Consider the following 19,531-nt stretch of genomic DNA (forward strand, 5'->3'; position numbering starts at 1 on the left):
TATCCTTACCAGCCCGCCAGAGCTCGCCGTCGACTGCCCATTCATCGTTGAACCTCCACACTCCCGACTCTCGCTTCCCACGGTCTCACACTCTCGCACACGCACGATACCAGCGGTCAATCCGTGTTGCAGGGCGCCGCAGAGCCCAGAGTGCGTACGATCATCTCACTCGTCCTTCTCGAGGCGTTGTTGCCGGCCCGCAACTCGCTCTGTCCGCGGAAGCTGATCTCGCTTTTCTCGCAGCCCGTCCATGGTGCCAGACGTTGCGCGGTCGCCCGAGCCAGTGCAGCGGGCGCCACGCTCGCCATTCAGCAAGTTCGGCGGGCGAAAGCACCACTCGTCTCGCTCCGTCTCCGACCCATTTGGCGGTCCTCCCCCTCCTTCCGCCGCCTTACAGGGCCGAAGCTCCTTCACGTCCTCTCCCGAGCTCCAACAAACGCCTCCACGACACGCGAAGAAGAGCTCGACCCTCCCCTCCATCCGGTCGCTCAAAACTCGCTTCCAGTCTCTAGGCTTTGGCAGTTTCGGCGGCGGAAGCGGCAGCAAGGGTCCAAAGATCCTGCGTGGCGAGGATGCGAAAGCGGCGGGGATCTCGGCGCCGCAGAGCGTGGTTGCGCGGACGGGCGGCGGACTGAAGGGCTTCTGCGGGCCAGCGGGATCTGGAATCGGGAGAAGCGTCTCGCATCCTGCCAAGTTGCAGGATGCTGGCAGGTCGTCCAAGGCGGAGGTTCCGACGCTCCCGCAACTGCGGTTCAGCGGCGATGAGGGCGAGTATGGCGGCATGCATTTCGACAGCGGGACGAAGCGCAGCGTCGACGAGGTCCTGTCGGCAGGCCTTGCGTCGCCGACTTCGCCTCGCTCCGTCCTCTCGCCGCACCAGCTCTCGCCTATCGCAGGAAGCGATGCGTCGCCCTCTATGCGTCTGCCAGCTCGAGAAGTGGCGAGTCCTCGCTCCGCCGGACGACCCATCTTCATCGCACCGAAGCGACGAAGTCCTACATCTCCCCTGCCGCCAGACTCAACTTCTCTCACCGTCCCGCTTCCGCACGACTCGCCCTCTCCTCGGACCTCCGTCTACTCGCCCGCCGAGTCGACCGTCATTCCCGCTCCCTTTTCTGCTCCCCTCGACTCGACAGCGGGCGTCTTTCCCGGTCCTCCGCCCATTCCCTCTCGTCGCCTGCTCGGCCGCATCTCGCAAGACTTCGCTCGCCCACCCAGCGAAACGCCCCTCTCCATCCTTCGCGCCCAGCAAGCCGCCGATCAGGATACGAAGACCCGCTCAGCTTCGCGTCAGAGTAACCGCAACTCGCGCATTTTGCCAGGCGCGACGCTTCCGAGCGACTGGGAGAGTCAGACCTTGACGAGGAGCAAGAGTGCGGGCGCAACGTCCTCGGAGTGCAGGAGCAGGTACTGGTCCGACCAGCTCGCTCCGCCAGTCCCCGCCTTCTCTTCGCCTAGCTCGGATGGCGCGACGGCAGGAACATTGCGACGACGACACTCGGTCAGCCCGGTCGTTACGCCTAAGCTGGGCGGGCCCGAGGCGGAGCAGGTCGAGGCGCCAAGCAGCCCGCCGGTCGATCCTGCGAAGAAGGAGGAGCATCGGGGGCGGTCGCTGAGCGCTCTGCTTGGACAGGCAAGAGCCAGCTTTGGGCTGCGAGGGTCGGTGTCGTCGGTGGAGGGTGCGGCAGGACAGCGGCGTCCATCGAAGCCGTTCCCGCCGCAATTTGAAGAAGTGCCCATCACGCATGCCAGGACGTCCGCCCAACCTCGAAGCAGCTACCCCATTTCGCCCTCCTCGCCGAACACCCCTCCTCTCGGCTTCGACAGCTTCCCTTCCGTCGACTCAGCCGCGCCGCTCAGTCAGGATCGACCAGAGTCGTTCAGCTTCGCCGAATACACCCTCTCGCCTGTTCCGCCACTCCATCCTCGTCCTAGCGATGCCTCAATGCGATCCGGCTTATCGTATGCGACGGCCGGTCCCGCCGAACACTCTGCCGCTCCTCCGCCTCGACGACCCTCAACTACCGGCTTCGCAGATCTTCGTCCACCGTCGCTCCACGACCCCTTCGCCGGCCTGCGGAAGAGCAAGTCTGTCGGCTCGCTCGTCTCGCCGCAGCCTCGCGTCTCGTCATTGCAGGCGACGGCGGCACCTATCGGCGAAGGCTCGCCTAGCGTGTACGATGAATTTGGGCAGAGCGATGAACGACCTGTCGGAAGTCCGCTGGGCGACCTCATCGAGGAGCTGCGAGCGCGGCAGGCAGAGATGGAGACGGAAGGGGTGGCCTCGCCGCCAAGTCGTCCGCAACAGCAGCTGGCACATGAGGAGGACGAAGACGACGACGAGGATGAGCGAGACGTGGACTCACCTGTGGTCGGCCGACACGACTCGCACGACCGCTCGCTGCGCGAGTTCTCCTTCAGCAGTTCGCCGGGCGGCGAGCATCCCTTCTCCTTGCACAGCTACCTCGACGGTAACGCCATCTCCCCGGCGCCGTCGCCTCTCGCTCCTTCGCCTCTCGCCGGTCGCAAGTCCTCGGGCGACCCTTTCCTCCAATCTCGACCTTCGTTCCCGCCCCCGCCTGTACCTCTCCCGCTCACCGCCTCGGTCAAAGACTTCGATCCAACGGCTTACACTAGCAACCGCTCGTCCTTGCCTACCTTCGCCCTTTCGAGCCCGCCGCCGCCCAGATTCGGCGACTCGGAAGACCCTCTCACCTTCGAGCAGATGGAGAGCGAGATCGCCCGCATGGAGGCCGAGCTCGTCGCATCCGGCCGCTCTTCGCTCGTTGCCAGCCCATCGTCACGAGGCGGCTTCGACACGCCCATTAAGAGCTCGTCAGTTCCCGCTCAAGCAGATCCGCCGTCGCCCTCTCCAGGCTCGCTTGGTGCGCCCAGTCCCGCCGCGGCTCTCTCTCCCAGCGCGACCTCCGAGGATACTGTCACGCCACGAACGGCGCGCAAATGGAGCATTTTCGAGATGGAGAAGGCGTACGAACGGATGAAGCGGCTGCTCAGCTTGTCCTCCGCTTCCGGTCCGACGCCGGCGTACGCGCCAAGCGAGGCTGGCAGCACGCTCGAGGACGGCGCAAGCTTCTCCGGCGTCGACATGGACACGGCGCTCAACAACGCGCTTGAGCAGGCGCGAGGACTCGTTGGCGAAGAGGAGGACGAGGACGCGCAAGAGGTTCTCGCAGGCGTGGGAGAAGATCCGACAGTCGAGGTTGCGTGAGTGCGCGCTTCACGGTCGTTAGGATTAGTTTGCTAAACTCCTCTCTTTGCAGTTCCTCCTCACCGACGCTTGTCGCTCCTTCGCCTCGTCGCGCCTCTGCCGAATCGACAGCTTCGACTATCGCCGACAAGCCTCTACCCGGACTTCCGCCTCCGACCCCATCGCCGACATCTGACTCGGCGCGCAACGCGGACACGAAGCGCTCGACAGTCGACTCGGATGTACACCTCGACCCGACGAACAGCAATGCTGAAACAGACAAGCCGCAAGTCCATCAGCCGCAGATTAGCGACGAGGACTTGCCGACGGCTTCATCGACTGTCGCTCAGGTCGAGGAGAACGAGTCGAAGGACGTGGACAGTCCAGCTGTCAAAGCCCTGGAGGCGACTACTCCGGACGGCGAAGCGGCGGCGGAGGGTGAGATGGCTATTGTCTCGGAGTATGAGACAGACGATGAGGAGAAGCCGGAGGCGCAGAATGTTGAGCAGGACGAGGTGGAACAGAAGCTGCCTGCATCTCAGGACGAGCAGGTCGCAGCGCTGTCGACTTCGACCGCGTCAGCCGACCCGCCATTACCGCCGGCTACGCCTTCGTCAGTTGCACACCCAATCTCTCCCTCGTTCGTGCCGACCTCACCTTCGTTGGCGCGCCGACGGACGGACAGCGATGCGAGCAGTACGACCGGCATGCGCCCGCTCGTCCTCCCCATCACGACTCGCTTGCGACACCGAGGCACCCGCGACAGCATCATATCGCTTACGAGCATCAACGACGCCGCAAGCGAGACCGGCAGCATCGACGAGCCAGTCTTGACCGAGAACGGCCTCGCCGGCTTTGCGACTCCGCCCACATCACCGCGCAACTCGCAATTCGCGCAGCCCAGCCCTCGCGCGACCCGGTACCTCCTCCACGGACTCAGAAGCGGTGCTGGACGCGACTTGCGGCGACAGATCTCGGATGCCGGCGGGGAAGGCTCAGGCGAACAGCAATCCGCCCGCTCTATTTCAATCGCTCAACTGCCCGGTAACGCCGGCGATTCTGTGCTCGAGCAGCCAACTCGTCGATCTCTACCTCGCTCATCCACCGGCGACGCTTCGTCCTGGTATCCCGTTACTCCCGAACGAGGCGCAGCTCGCTTCTACCGCTCCGAGATGCGGCGGCGTTCGCGCACGGGTGACGAGCTCGTCACTGAAGACGATGAGCGCAGCGTTGCGGCAGACGACATCACGAGCATCCGCAATATGGACAAGCTCGAAGTCTTCTTCAAGTGCGTTTCTTTCGCTTTCTTCCCGTCGCGACCGCTCATCAATTTCTCCGCAGGTATACGGCTGTCAAGGCTGAGCTCGACAAAGCCGAGCTGGAGCGGGATGCTCTCCTAGATGCGCTTCGCGAGACTCGTTCGACCCTCTCAGACGTCCGGTCCCAGCGAGACAATCTCGATGCGGAATTGAAGCGGGAGCGCCAGCTCACGGCGCTCGTCAAGCAGGTAAGCTCGCCTCCACGCATTATAAGAGCGAGAAAAAACTGACGCTCGTCGAACAGCACCTCGGCGGACATCCAGAGCGCATGCAGGAGAAGCTTGCGGATCTGGTCCTGGCTCGCCAGGAATGGGAGATGCGGACGAGGTCGGCGGAAGAAGAGCTCGACGTATTGCGGCGCGAACTCGCCGAAGCGCGTGAGCGGGGAGAGCTGCTCGAGCGGGAGAACGTGATGATGGGGGCACGCCTCGCCTCTGCCGAGATGGCTCGGGACGGTTTGGCGGGCTCGAGCGCATCGATACGGACAAGTGGCAGTATGACTGCTGGACAACTGCCACCGATGGGTCACTCCCGCCATCCGTCTCGCAGCTCGACGCAGCACAGCAAATCTCCTCAACTCGGCCGCGCCATTCCCGTCGCCGCTTCTTCCCCTTCTGTCCACTCTCAGCACTCGAGCTCCGACGCCAGTCATCGACGCCGCGAATCCTCCCTCCTCGCCTCGCCAACCCTCACGATGAGCCGCACGACTTCCGTCAACACAGCCCGCCCATACGAGCATTCGCCCTCGCTGCAGTTCGACGCATCTCGTCGTACACTCAAGGAGTCGTTCGGCTCGTCGGCGAGCGAGATGGAACCCGCCGCTCTCGGACTTGGCGACATCGGCTCGCCCTTGATGAACCAGACTTTGCAGTCCTTCGGCGGACCCAAGTCCAGCTACGGGTCGGACGCCAGCCCACTGAAGAACCGCTCACCACCCTCGCATCACTACGACCCGAGCGTCCCGCCGTCTCTACCATTCGCCACCCTCGACCTTCGCGGGTCGAAGATGTCGAGCGACTCGACTCAGACGGACGAGTACAGCGAGTACGCGGATCAGTCGTTCGATTCGTCGACGGGCGTCGAAGGACTGGCGAGGCTGAAGAGGGCGGACGCGGCGTTCTTATCGGACTTGACGAGCGAGATCGAGCTGTCGCCGGAGGATGCGAGGGGTCGCAAGGCCGGCGAGTAATCTTATCTTGCGGGGTGTGTTGTAGCGTTTAGTCCTGCATTGCGTATAGCCAATTGTTAAGACGCCTTCGCACGACGTGAGCAGCATCGAGAGAACGCGCGAGAGAGCGTTGACGGCTATCATAGGCAGCGTTTCTCGCGCTCTCGATGAAGGCGGGCCGACACTGAAGATGCCGTTGCAGGAAACCTACGAGCTGCGCGCGCTCTTCCATTCGGTCATCGTCCGCTTGAAATCCTTGCGAGTGAGAATGGCGGCGAGGATCGAGTTAAAGAGCGCCTCCTCGGCCTTGATGACATCCAGCTGGGCTTTGTGGAGCGCCATATACCCTCCGCAGAACGACGCAAGCGAGGGGTGCCACCAAGGCTGCGTCGGGGGTACGGAAGCGATCGCGGTGAGGCTGTCCAACGCCATGTCAGTCATCTTTGCGGTGTAATCGGTGGAGCCGTCGGCACACTCGTCGTCCCGGTCGGCGTAGATGGCGGCGTTGAAGCGTTGACCATGTTCGGCGAGGAGATACTGGTTAAAGAGGTTGACGCTGGGTGGGTGAGTCGCGCCGAAGGCCAGGATTCGGTGAATCACGTAGCCAAGTTTGAGGCTCAGATACTCGATCTGGCGGCAGAGTTTGGTCTGCTCTATCCTGAGTCGGGCTGCGTCGTACAGACAGATCATCGCCTGGAACAGGAGCATCCGCAAACGAAAGCTGTAATCGCGCTCCTCTGCCTGCGCCCCATTCATCATAGGAGCGCGCTCGGATTCAGCTTCGAAGCGGAGGGTCGAGGCCATCTGCGACTGCCGCTCGTGAGAAAGCGCGCTGACTGCCGACACTGCAGCGGCGAAATCTTCCATATTGCCGAGCACGTCGTCATGGGCATCGGCGCTGTAGTTCGTTTGAAGCTCGACAAACCGAAGGTGCTTGTGCTGCTCGAGCTTGCGGTCCTTGCGCGTGTAGCAGTCGAGCGACGAGAGGACCTTCGAGATGGCCGAGTCAAGGCGTCCCTGCTCGACGAAGAGTGGTCTACAGCGATGTCTTGCGTCAGTGGGAGGCTATGTGTGAATCATCGGGAGAAGGAAACACACCCGAAAAGGCGCTCGCCGAGTTGAGTGGCACTCAGCTTGCGAATCGAAGGGCAGAAGGTCGTGACGGCGGACGAGAAGACGGCGAGGGCGAAGTCAAACTCGGTGAGCCTCCAAAGCTTGTACACTGGGGACCGGATTGAGGTCAGTCGGATCGCTCGCACATGCGCGAACGAGAGACGCACCGCAGTACGGCAAAACGGCGAGCAGAAAAAGATAGTCGATCAGGCGCAGGACGACAGACAGGACGAAGGAGAGAGGCTTCAGGAGTGCATACTCCTCAAGGCGCGCGATCCCACGGCGTACTTGACGTTCGATAGCCCAGACAGGTTGAGGCAGATCGAGGAGCGCGGAAGTCGGGGCGGCGAGACGGTCTGCTACGCTGGGCTGCATGGTCGGAGCTTATCTAGAGCGATCGCCTGTCGAGCGAGCAGTCTCAGCGTTGTGCGAGCCAGCAGTGTGAAGTGCGGGAGGGTGAAATGCGACGAGCGGTTCGAGCAGGGCACGAGCAGCTTCGTGATGCTCGCGGGGAGCTTCCTTGCGTTGTTAAGTCCTTTCTTATCATCTAGACTTTACCTGGTATCGCGAAGGACGTTGTGTTGGAGGTAAAAGGCTCAAATCGCCTCGCTGCGCTTCAAGATCCGCTTCTCGAGGGTCGCAACGGTTCAATGCACGTGTCCAGACTGCTGCTAGTCCATGACCAGCCTCGCCTCCGTCCTGAGCTGGTCGCGAGCGATGACGGCGGCAAGAACAGCGTCGAGAAGCCTTTCCTCGGCGACGACGAACCTCCGCTGCGCTTGGTAGAGGTCGAAGTAGAGCATGCACAAGGCGACAATGTCGGCCTTGATGAGAGGATCCATCGTGATGAGCGACTCGACCTGCTCGATGAGCGCAAGAAGGACCTGCTCGTTGAGGCTAAGCGTCAATGCAGCGCCAGAGCCGAAGCGCAAGTCGCCAGTCGCAGATTCGACGTGGAAAGCGCGCTGGAAGTACTGCAAGACCGTCCGAGTCTCCTGCAGACCGTGCTTCTGGCTGAAGGCGAGTACGCGGGCAACGGTGTACGTGCAGAAGACGTTACGCGCAGTTCCGGCCAACTTCTGGCGCACAAACTGGATGTCGTACTCGGTAGGCTTGCCAAGCAAGTCGGTACCGCCCAACAGGATGTTGAGATAGAGGAACAGGTTGTTGCGACGGTTGATGCGCTTCAGCTCGTCCAGCGTGGCGGTCGAAAGGCTCGCCCGCATCTGCTCACCTACCCTTTCCGCATACTTGAGGATGGAAACGCGGATTAGAAGGACGTCTTTGTCGGGCCGCGAGACGGCGGTAGCAAGAAGGTCGAAAAGGGTGCCGAGGTTCGACTCGACCGCGCTGCAGGTGGGCGAGTAGTCTGCTTGGTGCAGATTCACGGCGACGAAGGCGCACTGCAGCTCCTTGAGGTAGTCGAGTCGGAACCGCTCGAACTCGCGCTCGGCGTATTCGTACGTCCCAGAGGCGGCATGAAGGTCGACAAAGTTGTCGGCAAGCGGGAGTGCAGGTCCGTCTCTGTGCGCACACCTCGTCAATAGACAGTTCCGAGCGTCATAAAGTGGCGACTCACCCGTCGCGTCCTTCGAAGCAGTCGCTATCAGGCTTCAAGGCGAAGCGGAACGAGAAGAGACCTGCGAAAACGAGAGCCAAGGCGAAGCGCCATCCTGTCGCTCGGGCGAGGAGTATGCCTGTCGCAGTTAGGCATATCGATGTCAGCACCCGCGCGCGTCGCCATGTGAGCGAGGTCTGGCAGGCGCACCCTGGACGACGAAGAAGACGAGCCGAAGCCACATCCTCGCCAACTGCAGCGCCAGCCAGGCGGTCCAGTACGCGGGCTGAAGGAGTGTATGTGCTTGTACGCCGTCTGATGGCGGACTGGCGCGCACAGATGCCTCGATCAGTGTGAAGAGGGTGTCTGTGAGCGACCCGAGCCAGGTCTCGCCGGCTGATCCGAAGGCGCTCATCGCGCTGAAGAGCGTGTCAAGCGACTGGAGCAGGAAGCGAGCGTGTCTGAGCTGTGCGAAGCGGTGAGAGTGAATTGAGGGAGAGAGAGCGAGGAGGAGGAAGATGAGGAACGGGTCTTTGCTTCGTAGGGCTCGCTACCACGTTCTTAGCACTTAAAGAGGCTCGTGAAATCCCAACAAAGGCTCCGCAGACTTCCCGACGGCGAAGTTGAAGCGATGAAGACTTGTTCCTCCGCAGAACGCTGAAAACGACTCGCTCGACTCGTCTCCATCGTCAATCGACTCCTCATGTACACAGTCAGTCCCACCACGTGCTCCTACGCCCCAACAACCCCCCTCCTCTCCCTCACCGCCCTCCTCAAGTTCCTCCTCGCAACCACAAACGCCACAATCGCCTCCCACAACTCTCCCTCAACTCTCGCAAGCCTCTTGTGCGCCTCGTACGCGTCGTAGAAGAGCATACAGAGGGATGTGAGGTCGACTTTGTCGAGTGCTGGGTCGAGGACGAGCGTTTCGAGGAGGTCGAGGAGCGGTTTGGCTGGGTCGGCGAGGCGGAGAGGCGATTGGAAGCGAGGTGTACGCGCGCGAGGAATGTCAATGTAGACGATTCGTTGGACGAGCTGGAGGACCCGCTTGATGGGAAACAGCTCTGTCCATTCAGCGTCCCCATCGCGTTTGCGGTCGAGCAGTTTCGCCACTGCGCAATCCCACTCGACTGCGGGGTGGACGTTCTCGAGCCTATAGCGGAGTTTGAGGGAGGTGGAATCGCTTGGATCGGCGAGGAAGTTCCAGAGGTAGACGATGAGGTGGATGCGTTGAGCGAGTCGGGTCCGGTCAACTTCGGTCAGATCAGGCTTGGAGAGTTCGTCAGAGCGGACAAGCCAGCTGCGGCGAGGTCCGCAATTGCTTGTTGACGCGAGTCGGAAGGTTGCGCAAGGACAGCGTCGAGCACCTGAAAGAGACGCTGGATCGTGAGGCTAATCGCCTCGGCCGTTTTGAACGGCAAGGACGGCTTGCGATCCGCTGAAAGACGCGCGATGTAGGCTTCGAGGCGCTCAATGTAGCGGATGAAAGCTGGGTCGTGGTTGTCGAGCGCGGCACGCATGGCGAAGATCGTATCGTCGACTGCAGCGTCTTCGGCAAGAGTTCTGGCTCTGAACGATGTCAGCGAGGGGTCCGGGTCATGGGTCAAGCGGTGGAGGGGGTAGCACACCTCGTTTGCGGCGCGATTGGGCGGTACCACCCCGGCTGTCGCTTGAAGCGGGTCGCAAGCGCGACACTCCCGACGAGCCATGCGCAGCCGAGACGAAACCCTCCACACACGAAGCACGCCGTATCTGCGGTGAGATTAATCACGGTCAGCACTCACTGCGCGACCGCTCGAAGAAGACGTGGTCCGACTGACTCCAGAGTGAGAATCGAGCGGCGAGGAGGTACGGCTCGAGACTCAGAGACAAGCTGTCACGCGCCTTTATCCCCTCGGGTTGCGGAGACAGGGAGCAGTACTCGCGCAAAGCATCGCGGAAGAGCTCGAGCCCTTGACGCTCGACGGTGACAAGTCGTGCGTTGGCGAGGAGGTACGAAGTGAAATGCGTGAGGGTCTCTTCGACCCCGACTTCGACTGGAGAGATGAGAGGCGTGGGATTGAGTGGCAAGGTTGCGCTCAGAAGAGTGACTTGGTTTGGCAGCATGGCGACGAGTCTCGGTTCTGGAAGCGTGTTTCGACGAGGAGGAAGAAGTTCGCCACGACTCGGCGAGGGCGGGTACTTTGCGATCTATCCGTGTTCTGCCTGATGAAAAGGCGTTTGCTAACCCTTCCGGCCACCGTCTCGCTGTACAGGATGAGGCAATGATGAGGAGGGCGAAAGAGAGTGTCCGTTCGACGCCACAACGCCGCGGGAGGACTGGGAGCCAGCACTGGGGTCCTTCGAGAATCTGTACGAGAGCGTAGCACAGCAGCAGGACCCAGCCGAGCGAGCGAGTGCTGTGGCCGCCGTCCATCCTCGTCCTGCTCATTGGCCTCGCTCTCTTGTGCTCGCACACATCGCACACGATGCAGCTGGCGCGCCCGATCTTCGCTGCAGCGACTCGCGTCGGTGGACGACGCTTCGCCACGCCCGCGGCGGTCCAGCACACGGCGCGACGAGCGTACGCCGCCGTCCAGGACGCTGCCGCCAACCCGGTCAAGCGCCACGGCGGCCTGCGCGACCAGGACCGCATCTTTACGAATGCGTACAGGCAGGGAGACCACGGACTCAAGGGCGCAATGGTCAGTCCCGTCCCCGCAGCCCGCTCTCTCGCTCTCCACCCACCTCGACCTGTGTCCATTGGGAATCGCTGACCGTCTGCTCGCTCGCGATGGACAGGCGCGCGGAGACTGGCACCGCACGAAGGACATTGTCCTCAAGGGAGACTCGTGGATCATCCAGCAGATCAAGGACTCGGGTCTCCGTGGCCGTGGCGGCGCTGGCTTCCCCTCGGGCCTCAAGTGGTCCTTCATGAACAAGCCCGGGTGGGAGAAGGACGGTCGCCCGCGTTACTTGGTCGTCAACGCCGACGAGGGAGAGCCCGGCACTTGGTGCGTTCCGTTTCCGCCCCCTCGACACCGCGATGAGCAGGCGTTTCCCCCTCGACGACCCTTCGGGCAGAGGTCACTCGGAGATCTCGCTTCTCCTGGTGGCCCACAGCTGCTCAGAACGTTACTGCGACGTCTTGCGACCGAGGCTGACCCGCTTCTGCGCCTCCCTCGTGCAGCAAGGACCGCGAGATTCTTCGCGGCGACCCCCACAAGCTCATCGAGGGATGCCTTGTCGCCGGCCGTGCCATGAACGCCAACGCCGGTGCGCTCGATCCCACCCTAGTGTGCACAGGGACCGCACGCTGACATCTCGCGACTTTCCACTCGCCTCCGAACCCCTCTCCGTCAACTTTCCCGCTTCCAACTACTGCGCCCGCACCCCGTAGCCTACATCTACATCCGCGGCGAGTTCTACATGGAGTCGGACCACGTCGAGCAGGCGATCCAGGAGGCGTACAAGGCCGGCCTGATCGGCAAGAACGCGTGCGGCTCGGGCTACGACTTTGACGTCTACCTTCACCGCGGTGCCGGCGCCTACATCTGCGGCGAGGAGACTGCGCTCATCGAGTCGATCGAGGGCAAGCAGGGCAAGCCGCGTCTCAAGCCGCCCTTCCCCGCCGACACCGGTCTCTTCGGTTGCCCGACCACGGTCGCCAATGTCGAGACGGTCGCTGTCGCCCCTACGATCATCCGCCGCGGCGCGTCGTGGTTCAACAGTTTCGGCCGCGAGCGCAACTCGGGCACCAAGCTCTTCTGCATCTCGGGTCACGTCAACACCCCTTGCGTCGTCGAGGAGGAGATGTCGATCCCGTTGCAGGAGCTCATCGAGAAGCACTGCGGCGGCGTCCGTGGCGGATGGGACAACCTCCTCGGCATCGTTCCCGGCGGTTCATCCGTCCCGATCCTCCCGAAGAACCACTGCGAGGAGGCCCTGATGGACTTTGACTCGCTCCGCGACCTCCAGTCCGGACTCGGCACGGGCGCCGTCATCGTCATGAACAAAGAGACGGACGTGATCCGCGCCATCGCCCGCTTCGCAAAGTTCTACAAGCACGAGTCGTGCGGACAGTGCACGCCTTGCCGCGAGGGAACGACTTGGCTCGAGAAGATGATGGACCGGATGGTGGTTGGGCGCGCGCACGAGCGCGAGATCGAGATGTTGTGGGAGTTGACGAAGCAGATCGAGGGCCACACGATTTGCGCGCTCGGTGACGCCGCGGCGTGGCCCGTCCAGGGTCTCCTGAGGCACTTCCGTGAGTCGGCCGTTCGCTCTGATGCCGGCAATGGGCGCATTGGCGTCTGTCATTGTCTACTGAGAGCAGGAAGAAGCTGACTTTATCGCCCTCGCAGGCCCCGAGGTCGAGAAGCGCATTCACGACTTCAAGCAGCGAGAGGGCCAGGTTCTCTTCGGTGGGCACGTGCGTCCGGTCTCTCTTCTGCCTTCTCGTACTGCTGCTGACGCTGGCTGCCCGCTGCGACAGTTGCTGAAGGATCAGAACCCGGACATTGTGCGTCTCCCTTCACATCCCGCTTCTTCGCCCCCTAGCTGACACTCTCGCGCCTCGCAGGCCCTTCCCGACAACATTGGCATCTCGCTTCCGGGCGTCGCACCCGGCGCAGGCAACTCGCCCAACGTCTCGCCTTGAAAAGCCGGCCGTCTAGACGCACCATCATATTCTCTTTCTCTCCTCGTATTCTGATCCAAGCTTCTGCCGTTCTGAGCTTCTTGTAAAATGCCGTCATCGATGAAGCGGTTGTCTGGCGAGGAGAGCGAGAATGGGGGAGAAGCGCTTGCGAGTGGACAGCGGACAGTTGGCACTTCCCATGATGTCGCGTCGCGCTAGGATTGAGAGCATGTACAGAATGCATCGAGAGAGCTCTACAAGCGAAGCTACCCTGCGAGCGGAAGAGAGGACCGTGAGTCGGGGTCAGCGGGTCAGTCTTCCGCTGGGAGATCGAAGGAGAGAACGCACAGAATCGGTACCACACAAATACGAAGAAGAACAGGCCGAGCACTCCGATCGGCGCCCACTTGCGAATCATGGCGTCAACGTTGATCTTGCGCGCGGCCTTGCGGTACTTGAGCGACTCGTCGCGGAGCGACGACGACATGGTCGACATGCGGTCAAGCGAGTCGCCTCGCCACAACAAGTCCTCCATGTTCTTCGTCATGATGCGCGTGACGTCCTGCAAGTCCTCGTTCAACCTGTCCAACCCGCTCGCAGTCGGCCCGCCCTTCCCACTCGCCTCTGCTCCTCGCGGATCGAGGTACAACCGCTTTGTTCGCTGGATGAACGTGTCAAACTTGACAAAGGCGTATGGTCGCAGGCCGGGTTTGAGCGACATTTCGGGCGGGTAGGAGCGCGAGAATTCGGTGGCGAGTTCGGCGAGGTAGGAGAAGGCGAGTTTGCGGGGGTACGAGCGGTCGGCGATGACGAGGTAGACGATCGAGTCGGCGATGAGGTAGCTGTGCAACGCACGTTGTCAGCCGTCCGACCCATACAGCATCCGAGCGAACGAGCTGTCTTGCTCGCCTGCCGGAAGGCTCTGAACGGCGGCCGACTCACTGCAAGGTGCAAGCGCCGCTCTCGATCGAACATCTCGGCTCGGATTGAGGCGTCAGTCGTCGGAAGATGAGCTTGGCTTGCTGCTTGTACTCGGGCAACTTCGCATCGTTCTGCGGGTGGAAGGAAAGACGGCAGGTCAGCGCGATCAGTCGGCCTCGCTGTCTGGTCTCATGTCCTCCGTCAGGCGTGAGAGAGCCATCACTATCCTGCCCCGGCGCTGTAACACCCGGAGAAGAAGCACGAGTCGCCATGGAGTATCGCCGACTCGCCCTCATCCGCCAGCAGGCACTGCCGCCGCCTGTCAGTCCTCCTAGCGCCTTGAGAAAGCTCGCCGTGCCCTCCGCACCGATCCACAGTCCTTCGTCACCCGCCGCCCCACCCACCTCGTCCACATTCCAACTGTCCGCTCGTCCAGCACGTCCTACTTCCGCGAGACGAGCCTCACCTGCTCGTCATCGTCGTTTGAAGCAGCCAGCGGCAAGCCTGTCAGTCCAAGCGGGTCGGGAGAGCAGCGGTTCGAGGGTTCGTGAGTGTCGAGTTGGACGAAGCGATGAAGTCGGCGTCAGCTCGATACGGCGGCTTTGAACGAAAAAGAAGGGTATGCACCGTCTGTAGCGCGTGCAATGATGGTGCTGCGAACCATGGCGAGGCTAGCGGAGCGTGGAGGTGAAGTGCTTCCGCTCAAGAAGCGGAGCGAGGAGGTAGACGCCTCTTCAACCGCGTAATACCGCTTGTAGCGGGTTCGCGAGGCTGGCAGTCCACCGAGCGATAGCTAAAGAAGACTCCCGGACAAACGCGAAGTCGCACGAAGACATGGATGTGTTGCCCCACTCTCAAGTTGCAAGGGAGGTGAAGTGTCGAAGAACTGTATGGTGACAGCAGATCGGCTAGGAGATGCGCGTACAGACTCATGCCGACGGCGCAACGGGAGCATCGACCTCCATCGCCTTGTCCTCCTGCTGCTGCGCGCCATTGACAACGGGCTCGACCTCCTTCGCGGCGAGGGGCTTCTCCTCCTCGACCTGCTCCTCCTCCGCCGGCGTCGCAGGGATAGTCTGTCCCTCGACGCTGCCGCTCGAGCCGTTCATCGCCTCCGCAGCGAGCGCAGGCTTGTCCTCCTCGACATCGCCGTTCTGCTCCTTGCCCTCCTCTGCGCCGTCAACCGCCTCATCTTCCTCCCCGCCATCCTCCTCGTCCTCATCGAACTGCTCCTCCTTGCGCTGCAAGCGACCCGAGCGGCGCTCGCCCGGAATGACCGGCTTGCGGCTCGACCTCCTGCTGCCGGCCACACTGTCTCCCGCCTCAGACCCCGCCGCGCTCTCGTCGTACGCATCATCCGCATCCCTGCGCCGCCTCTTCCTCCGTCCCTGTCCCTCCTCGTCGTCCTCAGAGTCGACGTCCGCCGCGCCTGCTCCCTGCGAGTCCTCGTTGTAGTTGACGCGGGACGAGTCGCGCGTGCGAAGGCGGGACGAGCGGGTCGCGAAGCCGGTACCGAGGCGCGAGAGCTGGCGCGCGACGCGGGCATCGCGAGAGGCGAGGCGTTCTTCCGCACGACGCTTGCGGTCCTCGAGGGCTTCCATGTACTGCGCCGTGCGAGCGAGTCAGCATCGGTTGGCCGTGCAAGAAGAACGCAAAAGCGATCGTACCTCCTGGTACTCGAGGATCTCGGGCAAGTCCGCCTCGAGTCGGGCCCTTGTGATCCTCTCCTCCCTCTTCTTGTCCTCCTTCTCCGGCGCGCCCTTGCCCTTCGCTTTCCTGCCCACCAAATGCGCAGCCTTCGCAAACGGACCCCTCAAAGCTTGCATCTTCCTATCCGCCTTGGTGGGCGCCGAAAGAGTCTTGAGGAACGCCTTGTAGCCTGCGAGAGTGGACGAGACGGCGATCCAGGGGGAGTTGTCGGTGTATGGGTTGCCGGAGGCGTAGATGCGAGGGGAGGAGTCGATATGGTAAAGAGTGACGTGCGAGAGGGTGCGGCCGATGGGGAGGATGACGAGGCCGTTCGAGTCGGGGTCGCGCTTGGCGATCCGCTGGTTGCCGCTGTGGACCAGAGTCGACGTGAGCGAGCGGAGGAGACGGATTCGAGCGACTGCACGCACAGGTCGTAGTTCTCCTTGATCATCTCGCGGATCTTGGGCGTGCTGGTGAGCTGGAAGTCCACCATGACGCGCATAAGGTGGATCTGCGAGGGCGAGGCATCGATCCACAATCAGCATACCGTCTTCACGACAGACACAGCCGAATCGAGCGAAACCTGCGCCCACCTTGTCCTCCCAGCGCAAGAGCCAAAAGTTCTTCTCGTTCTCCTGTCCGGGCTTCTTCCCGCGCGTCCTCAACAAGTTCGTCTGCCACCGCAACCCACCGCGCCAGTACGGGTCGGCGTTGAACCGGTTCGTGACAAAGTTGATGAGAAAGTGGAACCAGGTCTTCTTGCCGTGGTAGTCGGTCAGCTCTTTCAGGTCCGAGAGGTTGTCGATAAAGACGTCGAGGATGTCGCGGACGATCTGAGACGAGGGAGGGACGGGCGTGTCTTCGGACAGGACGGGAGGGACGGGGTCGACGGCATCGGCGCGGGCGTTCATGACGGCGTCACGAGCAGCCTTGAGCTCGTCGTCGTCCTCGTCCGAGTCGGTGACCGAGCTGAGCGAGTCAGCAGGCGAGTCGGCGCGCTTCTTGCCGTTGCCGTTGGCGGCGGTGCGGAAAGAGACGGCAGTGAGAGGCTTCTTGTTCTTGCGGAGCGAGGTGCGGGGTGGCGGGGCGGGCGAGCAGTCGAGGAGGGCTTGCTCGAACGACATGACGTCCGGCATGACGGGGGTTTGCTCCTCGAAGTCGACGAGGCTGGTGAAGCGGCGAACAAACGCCCAGACGTACTGTCGGCCGGGGAGTGAGCGAGGTCAGCGGTGCTCCCGGTGGCTGTTGCACATTCTGGAGGGCGCCAATCCACTGCACAAAGACGAGCACCCCCAGCGCGAGTGCCCGTCCGTGAGCGTGGCCGAGCTATCTCGCGCAAACCGACGAGGTCCAACCCTGCTGGCCGTAGCTGCCCACGACAACCCTCCGGCCAGATACGCCCGGTCCCATTGAGAGGCTCCCATCTAGTACTGCTCGTAGCAGCGCAACACGTCCCATCCCAAGCGATGCGGCGGTTGTTCCAGCGAACGCGTCTCTTGCTCGACGCGATTGCCGTCGAGTCGAGATGGCAGCGTCCAGGAGCTCAAGCTGCTTTGGATGGAGTATCTTAGACTCACAGCAACCTCCCAATTCGCCGCAGGACCCTCAGTCACCTCGTCCTCCAAGTCTGCCGTCGACGCATCCTTCATCAGCTCCTCCGGGTCGACGGGGGCTTCCTTCGCCTTGGGAGCAGCGGCGGGGGCGGGACTGGCTTTGGCGCTGGTCGACGCAGAGGCAGCGGGTGCCATTTTGTGCGGGAAAAGCGGAGAGAGACGAGGTGGTGAAAGGGGAGAGGTCGAAGGGGCGAACGACGAGCTCGACCAAACACGTTCGTCGAGCGAGTCGTGAAGCGTGCTTGCCTGCTCACCAGCTCGCCAGTAAGATTAAGAGACGCTGCCTCGCGTAGGAAGCCAAACGAACCGGAAGAAAGACCAATGATGCAGCGACAAAACGGTGGTATCGAGACTCCTTCCCTTCCTGCTCTATCCCGCGCACGACCATGCTCCTGAGCGCCTTCCTCGCCTTGTGTAGTGTCCTTAGGCCGTCACGGCGGGCGCAAATCGCGAGGCAGCGTCGTCGAAGAGCGAAGACTTGGCTTCGAGATCGGCGACGAGCGGGTGCGACGCGTCGGCTGCTCGCAGTTGTCTGTGCAAGAGTCGTCGAAGGTCAGCTTCGAGCACGTTGATTACAAGAAAGCTGTCTGAGCCAGCCGGAGCTAGCTCGGTCGGCCTCCATCGATGCATAGAGCTGAGAGGAACGCACGCGATGATCTCGTCGGCGGCAGCGGCCGTCTTGCCCGTGTGGAGCGCGAGGGCGGCAGAGTTGGCGAGCGAAGTCGGGTGCGTCGGGTTCTGTGTACAGAGGTTGGTGTCAGACAGACTCCATTCGAAAAAGCGGAACAATCATCCGGGCAAGACCGCTGCGCAAGATCAGGATGCGGACTGACCATCTCCAACGCCTCGTTCGTCGCATCCCTCGCCTCCTCCCACCGTCCCAACGCAGCCTGCGCCACCGCCACACCCGCCAACACACCCTCTCCCCTTCCCCCCTGCATACCCTTGATCTCCTCAAACACGTAGTACGCGTCTTGATACTTGTTTGCCGGACCGGTGGCGAGGTTCGAGCGTGCGACGAGGAGCTGGGAGAGGAGAGAGTCGGAGGTGAAGGCTGTGACGGAGGGAGAGGAGAGGAGCGCGGAGGAGAGGTGAGGGAGGTTGAGCGAGATGTAGAGGTGCGACAAGATGCCGAGGCTGTGCGTCATTCAGCGCCAGAAAAGAAGGCCCGTCAGCTCGCGCCGCAAGCTTAGGTAGACCCATAAGAGGCATCGCACGCACCATTCCTGATCCTTGCCCAACTCGACCGCCTCCCTCAAGATCTCAATCCCCTCCTCCCTCCGTTCCTCGCCCTCAAGCACCCAAACAGTCCCAATCACGCCCCTCACGAACCTACCCTCCGTCTCATCCCCCTCCTCAAGTCCCTGGTCCCCCAAATCCGCCAACAACTCCTCCAAGTCTCCGACGGCCGACTCGGTCTCGCCTTGGAGGTAGTGCGCGAGAGAGGTGATTGCTCGGATGTCGAGTGTTTTAGGGAGGGAGGAGAGGAGCGAGAGGGCGGGTTTGACGGCGGGAGGGGTCAGGGCGAGGTGGGCGCGGGCAGCGTAGAGTGAGAGGAGGGGAGAGGGGGATGAGAGCTCTTGATAGGCGGCAATGGCGGCGCGGTAGGAGCCTGTTGGTATCGCGAACTGGTCAGTACGGCTGTTTGTGCGAATGAGGCGTGAGTTGCTGCTCGACGAGGAGGACGTAAGGCGACACCTCGACCACCTGCGCCGTGAGACTCGGTAGAATGGCTCCTTAGCTCCAGCAGCATCTCCACCTTCCCGCAAGCGCTCCTTCGCACGCGCCGAGCCCAACTCCTCCTCATCAATCCGCACCACCTCGACGACGCGTCCACACCGCTCCTGATCGCCTGCCAGCCTGGTACGACTCCGCCAGCTCCTCTGAGCACTCTTGCATCTCCTGCACCCGCGTCCAACTCCTCCAGCTCGTGGCCCGCCGCACGCCCCACCGCGCACGTCGCGCCCCTTGAACCGGTCTGAGGTGGAGAACTCGCCTTGCTGGAAGAGCTGTACGATGTAGTACGAGTCGGAGTCCATCGTCTACAGCGGTTGCGAGTCTAGCGAAGCGGCTTGGAGCGAGAGCGGTGGAAGGTGCGGAGGAAGAGGGCCGCTGGATGGAGGAGAAGGAAGAGTAGGGAGTGCATCGCTTTCCAGAGCCTGTACTCTCAAGACGCTGCTCGTGATAGATGGAAAGAGTACATTTCAAGCCGGACGAGGCAAGCGACGAAGGAGTGGAAAGTAGAGCGGGAAACTCGAAAGGCGAAGGTAGCGAAAGTCGGCATGAGTGACTGGCGGCGCAAACGATGCAGCCTCGTGTGTCGG

The 19,531-nt window shown here is 62.3% G+C and overlaps 8 protein-coding genes across 8 annotated transcripts; 2 read left to right on the forward strand and 6 right to left on the reverse strand.

Moving 5' to 3' along the window:
* Positions 1-250: 250 nt before the first annotated feature.
* RHTO_00902 (uncharacterized protein) lies at positions 251-5,716 on the forward strand (the record flags this gene model as incomplete). The annotated part of the gene is made up of 4 exons (XM_016414586.1): positions 251-3,225; positions 3,282-4,496; positions 4,550-4,715; positions 4,772-5,716. The coding sequence occupies 4 exons, from the start codon at positions 251-253 to the stop codon at positions 5,714-5,716; spliced, it is 5,301 nt and encodes a 1,766-aa protein (XP_016273267.1).
* A 186-nt stretch (positions 5,717-5,902) lies between these two features.
* RHTO_00903 (uncharacterized protein) lies at positions 5,903-7,183 on the reverse strand (the record flags this gene model as incomplete). The annotated part of the gene is made up of 3 exons (XM_016414587.1): positions 5,903-6,731; positions 6,794-6,917; positions 6,976-7,183. 3 exons carry the CDS (start codon positions 7,181-7,183, stop codon positions 5,903-5,905), a joined length of 1,161 nt encoding a protein of 386 aa, XP_016273268.1.
* A 296-nt stretch (positions 7,184-7,479) lies between these two features.
* Positions 7,480-8,781, reverse strand: RHTO_00904 (uncharacterized protein; the record flags this gene model as incomplete). Its single annotated transcript, XM_016414588.1, has 3 exons — positions 7,480-8,332; positions 8,388-8,505; positions 8,577-8,781. 3 exons carry the CDS (start codon positions 8,779-8,781, stop codon positions 7,480-7,482), a joined length of 1,176 nt encoding a protein of 391 aa, XP_016273269.1.
* A 317-nt stretch (positions 8,782-9,098) lies between these two features.
* Positions 9,099-10,472, reverse strand: RHTO_00905 (uncharacterized protein; the record flags this gene model as incomplete). Its single annotated transcript, XM_016414589.1, has 4 exons — positions 9,099-9,635; positions 9,734-9,929; positions 9,995-10,118; positions 10,187-10,472. 4 exons carry the CDS (start codon positions 10,470-10,472, stop codon positions 9,099-9,101), a joined length of 1,143 nt encoding a protein of 380 aa, XP_016273270.1.
* A 362-nt stretch (positions 10,473-10,834) lies between these two features.
* RHTO_00906 (NADH dehydrogenase (ubiquinone) flavoprotein 1) lies at positions 10,835-13,005 on the forward strand (the record flags this gene model as incomplete). The annotated part of the gene is made up of 7 exons (XM_016414590.1): positions 10,835-11,050; positions 11,148-11,359; positions 11,536-11,621; positions 11,746-12,612; positions 12,710-12,777; positions 12,841-12,867; positions 12,928-13,005. 7 exons carry the CDS (start codon positions 10,835-10,837, stop codon positions 13,003-13,005), a joined length of 1,554 nt encoding a protein of 517 aa, XP_016273271.1.
* A 245-nt stretch (positions 13,006-13,250) lies between these two features.
* RHTO_00907 (vesicle transport protein SEC22) lies at positions 13,251-14,569 on the reverse strand (the record flags this gene model as incomplete). The annotated part of the gene is made up of 5 exons (XM_016414591.1): positions 13,251-13,255; positions 13,333-13,826; positions 13,927-14,036; positions 14,372-14,409; positions 14,533-14,569. 5 exons carry the CDS (start codon positions 14,567-14,569, stop codon positions 13,251-13,253), a joined length of 684 nt encoding a protein of 227 aa, XP_016273272.1.
* Positions 14,570-14,834: 265 nt separating this feature from the next.
* RHTO_00908 (uncharacterized protein) lies at positions 14,835-17,342 on the reverse strand (the record flags this gene model as incomplete). The annotated part of the gene is made up of 5 exons (XM_016414592.1): positions 14,835-15,509; positions 15,573-15,963; positions 16,023-16,105; positions 16,188-16,793; positions 17,172-17,342. The coding sequence occupies 5 exons, from the start codon at positions 17,340-17,342 to the stop codon at positions 14,835-14,837; spliced, it is 1,926 nt and encodes a 641-aa protein (XP_016273273.1).
* Positions 17,343-17,630: 288 nt separating this feature from the next.
* Positions 17,631-19,246, reverse strand: RHTO_00909 (coatomer protein complex, subunit epsilon; the record flags this gene model as incomplete). The annotated part of the gene is made up of 5 exons (XM_016414593.1): positions 17,631-17,739; positions 17,857-17,945; positions 18,041-18,344; positions 18,429-18,819; positions 19,204-19,246. The coding sequence occupies 5 exons, from the start codon at positions 19,244-19,246 to the stop codon at positions 17,631-17,633; spliced, it is 936 nt and encodes a 311-aa protein (XP_016273274.1).
* Positions 19,247-19,531: the final 285 nt, after the last annotated feature.

Source organism: Rhodotorula toruloides (assembly GCF_000320785.1).
Source record: "Rhodotorula toruloides NP11 unplaced genomic scaffold Scaffold11, whole genome shotgun sequence".
Lineage (NCBI taxonomy): Eukaryota > Fungi > Basidiomycota > Microbotryomycetes > Sporidiobolales > Sporidiobolaceae > Rhodotorula > Rhodotorula toruloides.